Source organism: Schistocerca piceifrons, chromosome 1 (genome assembly GCF_021461385.2).
Source record: "Schistocerca piceifrons isolate TAMUIC-IGC-003096 chromosome 1, iqSchPice1.1, whole genome shotgun sequence".
Lineage (NCBI taxonomy): Eukaryota > Metazoa > Arthropoda > Insecta > Orthoptera > Acrididae > Schistocerca > Schistocerca piceifrons.
In genome coordinates this window covers 1126495476-1126504107 of record NC_060138.1, presented here as the reverse complement: position 1 = coordinate 1126504107, position 8632 = coordinate 1126495476, and the positions used below count along the sequence as shown (strand labels likewise).

At 38.4% G+C, this 8632-nt stretch overlaps 1 protein-coding gene across 1 annotated transcript in view; it reads right to left on the bottom strand.

Annotated features, from left to right (window-relative positions):
* Nucleotides 1-5148: 5148 nt before the first annotated feature.
* The window catches only part of LOC124799731 (aldehyde dehydrogenase 1A1-like), a 49327-nt gene continuing 45843 nt past the window's right edge, over nucleotides 5149-8632 (bottom strand). The window contains exons 8-10 of the mRNA XM_047262942.1: nucleotides 7592-7749; nucleotides 5475-5549; nucleotides 5149-5385 (exon numbers count right to left, since the gene is read on the bottom strand). Of these exons, the coding sequence (XP_047118898.1) occupies nucleotides 5316-5385; nucleotides 5475-5549; nucleotides 7592-7749 (303 nt within the window). The 3' untranslated portion in view covers nucleotides 5149-5315. The remainder of the gene's footprint in view (nucleotides 5386-5474; nucleotides 5550-7591; nucleotides 7750-8632) is intronic.

Genomic DNA, 8632 nt, shown 5'->3' with positions numbered 1-8632 from the left:
TATTTGCTCTGAGCAATTTAGGGAAATTGCAGAAAACCTACATCTGACTGGCTGGACATGGATTTGAACCTTCATCCACCCAAATTCCAGTTCAGTGTGCTAATTACTGGGCCACCTTTCTTGGTCTGCCAGTGAGTGACCATAGCCTGTGCTGAACTGGCGCTACTGTCAGACAGGCAGGTTGGCATGGTAGCTAACAGTTCCTGTCATTGCCACAGTATGTTATCCCAAATACCAATTAAAAGTGGATTGGTTGGTTGATTTTGGGGAGGGGACCAAGCAGGGAGCTCATCGGTCCCATCTGATGAGGGAAGAATGGGGAAGGGAATCAGCTGTGCACTTTCAAAGGAACCATCTCAGCAATTGCCTAAAGCGTTTTGGGGAAATCGTGGAAAACCTAAATCAGGATGTCGTGACACAGGTTTAAACTGTCGTCCTCCCGAATGCAAGCCCAGTGTTCTAACCAACATGCCACCTCACTTGGTTTAAATGTGGAATGGATAATATTTGTGCCAGCTGACAACTTTCATGAAATGCGCTACTTAATTCAGTTAAATTACATGAAAGTGATGATGTTCTGTTACCTAACATTGTTCTCTGAACTGTAATCATAACTCCATACAGTGGCTCATAAACACAGTTACCACTAAGCTAGACAAGTCATCCATCTGTAAATTATTAGTTGTACTTGTTCACACATGGGCAAGGTTGCTAGTTAAATGTAAGATTCTTTATTGTTGTCTGCCATACTCATAGAAGAAATTTAATTCTAACTTGATATCTTTTTCAACAATATTATGAAAAAGGTAGATTGCTACTCACCATAAACATGACATATCGAGTTGCTGACAGACACAATGAAAGCATTGTTACACACTTAGCTTTTGGCCACAGATTTCTTCAGAAAAGAAAAGACACACACATTCACATAGACGAGCAAGCCTCATACACATGTGAACACTATCTCCAGCCACTCTGGCAGTGGTTTTGCATTGAAACCATGCAGCAATATTGTTGATATTCCTACCTGTACTTTCCACTGTTTGATTTCTTTTTCGGTATTTCTAATAGTGCCTTCTGTGTTAATAATAAGCATAGATCTAACAACGTGCTTCATATCTAAGCTTTTGGGTGTATAATGGCAGGCTATCATGCAAATAATTAGTTATACATACACTGAACAAACAAACACACACACACACACACACACACACACACACACACACACACACACACACACACACACACACGGAGGAGGGGGGGATTTGAAGGGGGTTCAAAGATTTTCATGCCAGTGAGACTAGTTACATGGCAGAGCAGCTGAATATTGCAGATTAGTTTTTGTACAGCATGGCCCAAAAGTCTGTTAACATTTGAAAACTCAATACTTCACAGAATAATATAGATAGGGAGGTAAAAATTGACAATCATGCCTAAAATGACATTGGGCTTCATTTAAACCAAAAGATGAGTGCAAAAACTGGCCAACAAATGCCCATGGACTGCAACATGTCAGTGATGCCACATGAGTGTGATGGGTGTGAGGTGCATGGGAGGTATGCTAATATCTAACAGAATCACATCATACCTAGCCTGTGGCTTATAAACACCGCTGGAAGGAATTACTTTTATGCAGGATAGCTCTCCACCCCACATTGCTGCATGTGTGAAAGATCTCTTGTGCACATAGTTTGGTGAGAATTGCATGCTGAGCCATCACTTCCATCATGCTTGGCCTTCCAGGTCCCCAGACCTCAACCCTCGTGATTATTGGTTGCTGGGTTATCTGAAGTCACAAGTCTACTGCAATACCCTGACCTCATTAGGAAAGCTAAAAGAAAACATCTGATGACAGTGTCTCACCATACCTACTGACTTGCTGTACAGTTTCAATACTACAGTAGAATCATGTGATGTGGCAGTATTCCCATTCTCAGATCATGATTCTGTATCATTAAATTACATAAGTAGGTTCTGTGTTGATAAGTCTGTCCCAAAAATGGTAATCATTAGATCGATCACAAATGATAAAATTGACAGGTTTTGTAAGTCCCATACTAACAGAGACTGGTGTGGCTAATGGTCTGGTGATACAAATTATAAGCTATGTAAAGATCTGTCAGCAAAACAAATATTTGAAAGGTTTTTCGAAGCATTTCGACACAATTTAATGGCTGCATTCTGATAAAGAAACACAAAATAATGGACAAAGTCTCCAATGGTATACTGCACAACTAACAAATCTGAAAAACCAAGTTATGTTGTTGCACAGCTTACATAAAAATCTGAAGACCGACCATGCCAGATCAGCCTATGTTCAATGTAGGAATAAGCACAAAAAAACCATTATGGAAGCCAAAGGAGCACAAAACTTCAGCAGTATTGAGAATTCCATGAATAAATGCACAGCTGCCTGGAAACTAATAAATAGTGTTACTAAAGATGAAATAAAGAAAAAAAATCAGTGTATGCCCTCAGAAATTCAATGATTTCTTTTTTAAATCAGTACAAGAAGAAGGAAATGCTATCGCCAAATCTGTCATTAGCTCATCTGAGATGCTTTCAAAAAATGCCTGTAAACCACTAGTAAAGACAAGTATGTTTACCTTCTCTGAGGTCCCACCTAGTCTCATCCTAAAAATAGTTAAACATCTGAAATCATCTGAGAGTGTAGACATATATGACATTTCTTGTAACATTCTACAAAAAGTAATAGATTGTATTGTGTACCCTTTAACATACTGCATAAATAAGTGTATATCTGAGGGATGTTCTCCTGATGAGCTAAAAGTGCCTAGGGTAGTCCCAATACATAAAAAAGGAGATATTGACTCACCGTCAAGTTACAGACGAATTTCCATAATCCCAGCTCTCTCTAAAATGTTTGAATGTGTAATATACCAACAGTTATCTGTGTACTTTGAAAATGCAGAAATAATTAGTGAATCACAATACGGTAAGAGGAAAAATTTGTCAACTGCAGATGCTAGAGACTCAGTAGTTAAACACATATGTCAAGTGTTTGAGGATAAAGGATTTGCTCAAATCGCCTTTTGTGATCTAAGTAAGGCTTTTGACTATGTAGAGCATAAAATATTGCTAGAAAAAATGGAGTACTATGGCATTGGATGTAACAGCCTTAAACTTTTAAAATCATACCTACAGGGTCGCAAGCAAGCTGTTTCTGTAGGTAAAGAAAAGTCCAATATTGAATTAGTTAAAATAGGTGTACCACAGGGATCTGTACTGGGGCCTGTTATGTTCCTCATAATGATTAATGATCTGCCATAATTCATCCAGTCCATGAGAGTACTATATACAGATGATACAACTTTCAGTAGCCTCAAAGCTTGTCTTGCAGAGACAATGACTCAAGCATCCTATTGGTTTAAAGCGCCGGCCGGTGTGGTCGTGCGGTTCTAGGCGCTTCAGTCGGGAACCGCGTGACCGCTACCATTGCAGGTTCGAATCCTGCCTCGGGCATGGATGTGTGTAATGTCCTTGGGTTAGTTAGGTTTAAGTAGTTCTAAGTTCTAGGGGACTGATGACCTCAGCTGTTAAGTCCCATAGTCCTCAGAGCCATTTGAACCATTTTTTGTTTGTTTATTTGTTTAAAGTAAATGGCTTCCTACTGAATGAAAACAAAATGCAGCAGATGGTTTTTAGTCTAAAAGACAAGCCTCCATCAGATGATCCTAGTTGTGTTAAGTTTTTAGGGGTATTTGTAGATGAAAAATTATCCTGGGGTCAACATGTACAATATATTAGTGATAAATTGTCTAGAGCTATGTATTTGCTATGGCAACTTATGGACTGTGTACCTCAAAATTATGTTAGAATCATGTATTTTGCATTTTCCCAAATCATCCTAACTTATGGTATTATTTTATGAGGGAATTCGAGTTCAGTGCGTGACACCCTAATACTAAAAATGAAAACCATTAGGATAATTACTGATTCTCCATACAAAGCACACTGCAAACCATTGTTCTGTGAACAAAAACTCATGTCTGTAATAAACCTGTGTATTTACTATGTTTTACCCCACACAAAAAAGAAGTTACCAGAAGCAAAACATAGAGAAAATATACATTTCTACAACACGATAAGGAGCAAATGCATTTATACTCCTTAATACAGACAGCTATGAACTGATGGGGCACAAACTACTTAATAAGCTTCCTCAATCTGTACAAGAACTACCTGAACAAGCATTCAAACAAAAGCTGTATGAATGGCTACTTGCTGATCCATTCTATGACATAAATGATTATTTCAAATGTAATATAATTGTGTAGTATTAATGACATGCCTCTTAATTTCTTTGAATTAAGTTATATTGTATTATGTGCTTGATGTTACCTATTGCTGTAATGGATGAATCACAATAAAATTATTATTATTATTATTATTATTATTATTATAAATTTTGGAGGCTGGCAGTTTTTGATCATTCATCCATGACTCTCACCAAGAACTTTTGTGAGGGGCCTTTTGCCTGTGACAAGATGTCTGATTGTTATTTTGTGTAGTTCATCAGTAGAATGTGAAACTGTTGTGATAATAAATAGTCTATATGATGCTCAGAACCATTTGTTCTATACACATATAGAAAAGATAGTCAAGTCCTAAGGGTTGTTAGTTTTGATTATCCTATTTTATCATAATAAGTAGTAATGTGGGGCAGCACCTTTCAAACTAATGAATGGTTCTTATATTATAGAAGAGAGGCATTAGGATTATAACAAGATGAAATCAGACATGCAATGTAAAAATCTATTTATTAACTTTAATAGTCTAATAATGTATGGAAAAAATTATCTTAATGAAAAGAAAAAAAACTCAAATAGCTAGTAGGAGCATCTAGATTGATAACTGTAATATCAAGGAAAAACATATTTTCACATAATCAGCAGAAGTCTAACCCTGACAGCAAATGACACTTTGGGAAATATTAAGCATCATAATTAACTACCAAATAAACTGGAAATGCCGACTGGAGAAACTTGTAAAAGATATTTCAAGCAGCTGCTTATTCAGAAATGCCTCTAAAACTTATAATTTTAACTGATATGGTCAAAGATTTAAGAAATAATTTTATTTTAGTTGTAAGTGTCAATAGCGTACGAACAAACTGCCATTTGTTGTCATCTGATCAGCTGAACTGTGGACTGAAATATTGTATAACACTATATAGATGTTTTCTGGATGCAGTTAACACTATATATGTAGATAACCTTTGACATTGCACATGGATGTAACATTGTATTTTAGAATAACAAAGAATAAAACAAAAGACAGCAGCTTTTAACACCTCATAATTTCACAGGCAACTTTACTGCAACTGTTTTAACTTCCAGGTATTCATCCAATGACTCTTCTCCACTGCAAATGATAAAGTAACATAGTTTTATTATGAGACTACGTGAAGATTTGTAATTATAGGTTAAATGCTTAATGACTTCCCCACTTACCATTCCCTTCCTAGTCCTGAGAGCTTGTATCCACCAAATGGGGACTGAGGTCCAAGTGCAAAGAAGCAGTTCACCCTTGAAAAAATTTTCTTTTTAAGTTCATGTTCATGATGAATACATTAAATTTATGTACTAGAAGAGAGATTCATTGTGGATGACAACATATAAAATCAGAACAAAAATGGTGAAAACATTTAAATAGGTAAAATTCGCTTCAGGAGGTTAAGTACAACTATTAACTGCTATGATTTCTCAATTTTTATAAAGTCTGTAATCTATTTTTTCTTTAATTTATCTGTTGCAAAATTAATGCAATGTTAAAGTTGATTTTGTTTTTACAATCTGAATATATCTTGTCTGTGAGAGGACTGTAAAAACAGTGACAGATAAATTGTGAAAAACACTGTTAATTACGACCTTCCAGGCTAAACGATAATGTTTTTGAAGAATGAAGGGGACGAGGAAACTGTTCATCAGTAAGAGGTACAGTAAATGAGGATAACACTACAGAATGCTATCATGTATAATGGTGAAGCACAGGTGTTTGTACTCAGTTCCTTCTATCAACACCCAAAATGGACATATACATCAGTATTAGCTTTCCACAATAACAGCACAGTCCAGTCACATTATTGTGACCACCATCTATGCTTGAGGTCAATGTGCAGTAACCACTCGCAGATGGCAGCACTAAGAGGGAAGGGTATATAAAGCGTGAATGTGTGTGTTGTGTGTGTGTGTGTGTGTGTGTGTGTGTGTGTGTAGGGGGGGGGGGGGGGGGTTGAGGAGGGCAGATGCTGAAACAGTGCAGTCATTGTCATAATGCAGAAATAGAGCGATTTATCTGGTGTCCAAAAGGGCTGAATCATTCGCTTTTAGCCCTGATGTGGAAGCATTTCCAAAATAGCTATGTCTGTAAGCTTTTCACATAATGGCATAGTTAAAATACACCATGCATGGCAAAATGGCACTATCCAAAACCAGCACCAAGGCGATTGTGGTGCACCACAAGGGTGAATATCAGCTGCAGAAATGTGTACAGGAAAATAGATGTGCAAATGTTGAACAACTGACTGCCAAGGCCAAGAATCAAGACCAGAACCAAGTGGCTACTAACAATGTCTCCTCAATGGCCATTCAGTGAATGTTGCAGGGTATGGGCCCCTGCAGCAGGTGCATGGTTCATACACCTATGCTGACTGCTGTTCATCAGTGACAAAGGCTGGAATTTGCATGCCGATACCACACTTGCACATCCACTGAGTGAGGACAGATGGCAGATGAATCATGTGTTATCCTCCATTGGAATGACGGCTGTTGGTGTGTACGGCCTGCGGGAATTTTTGGAAGTGTCCAGGCCAGAGGAGGGAGCGTTATCGTCTGAAGAATGTTTTTCTGGCATTCCCTGGATGATCTCGGCACAGTGGATCAGCAAAAGTATACATCTATCGTTGGGGACCATGTCCACTCCTACAAGCAGTTTGTTTTTCCTCGGCATAATGGCATGTACCAGCAGGATAATGCAATGCATCATATAGATTGCAGTGGATGCGCGCGATTCAAAGAGCACCAGCATGCATTTACTGTACTCCCTTTGACATGAAACTCCCCAGATTTAAACCCAGTCAAGAATCTGTGGGACCACCTCAATCAGCTGTTTGCATGATGGATCCTAGTATAGCTGGCCACGGCACTGGAGTCAGCAAGGCTCCACATCACTATCGGTACCTTCCACAACTTCACGGACTCTCTTTCTGCATGTCCATGCTGCAAAATGTGGTTATTCAGGCTTTTGAGAAGTGGTCACATTAATGTGATTGCGCCATGTAAAGTGAAGTAATGAAGGTTCACACTGTATGTAGAATGAAAACTACATCATCTACCAAACAATATAAACTGTGATGCTAACTGAACTGACATAAAAATGGCAGATCACATTGTGCCTTTAAGAAGTGAGTAGCTATTCTTCCCTTCTTCTCTGAAAAATGGAACCAGTAATTTCAAAACTTGGAACTATTTTATTTAAAAAGAGTTTTGCTTATCAGTTGCAACTGTTTTGAATATATTCAGTGAAAAGATTCCCCTTATCATTTTCATCAAACAATATTGATAATTACCACATAGAACCTGCTTCAAGTGCATTGGCAATTGTAAGAGCCTTGTTAATATCCTTTGTGATAACTCCAGCAGCAAGACCATAAAGCGTATCATTGGCTCTCTCGATGACCTCCTCTATAGTTTTGAACTTTATTATACTTTGTACAGGCCCAAATATCTGTAACATTATCAGTCATATTGATAGAAAAGAATATTTTTTTCTGCTTGCCACACACCAAACATAATGCACTTCAAAGACATTGATAATAATAATAATAATAATAATAATAATGATAACAATAATGATCATGATCATAAAATCTTCTTGGGTTGACAGCCAAGCCAACGTGTTGTTCTCTGGCAACGCTTCAGCAAATTTCTTATTTGCCATCTTCAGGCAAAGTGTCTGGTTCACGTCTTATCCAAATCTTTATAGCTGCTGGACCACAGGCTTCTCTGCATCCTCGGCACTGGCAATTAATTTGCTGCTGCAGGACCAGGCCTACAAACAAGTGGAGAAGGACCCTACAACAGCTGTGACTAGAAAGACCATCAGTCTTCTGAACAACTCAGGTCTGGGCCAGGACCTGTTAAAAAGGCTGTACTCCAGAGCTCCGGTTCCACCACGGTTATACGGCCTCCCTAAGATACACAAGAGGGAGATACCACTACGCCCGATAGTAGACATGATCAATTCTCCTACCTGTGGTATAGCGAAACACCTGGCACAACTGCTTCAGTCTCTCGTGGGTAAATGTCCCCACCACATCAAGAATTCCACGAAGTTTGTTAAGACACTCAAGGAGTGGACTCTTGCCAAAAATGACATTATCGTCAGCTTTGATGTTACATCCCTCTTCACAGGGGTACCGCTAGAGGACTCCTCGAAACTACTGGGAATCATTTTGATGAAGACACAGTGAAATTATTCCACCATGCACTCACAACCACGTATTTCCAGTTTGGGGGCATACATGAAATACTTTGAGGATATCGCCTTGGAAACAGCACGCCTTAAACCCACGGTCTTTTATCAATACGTGGATGATACTTTCGCAGTC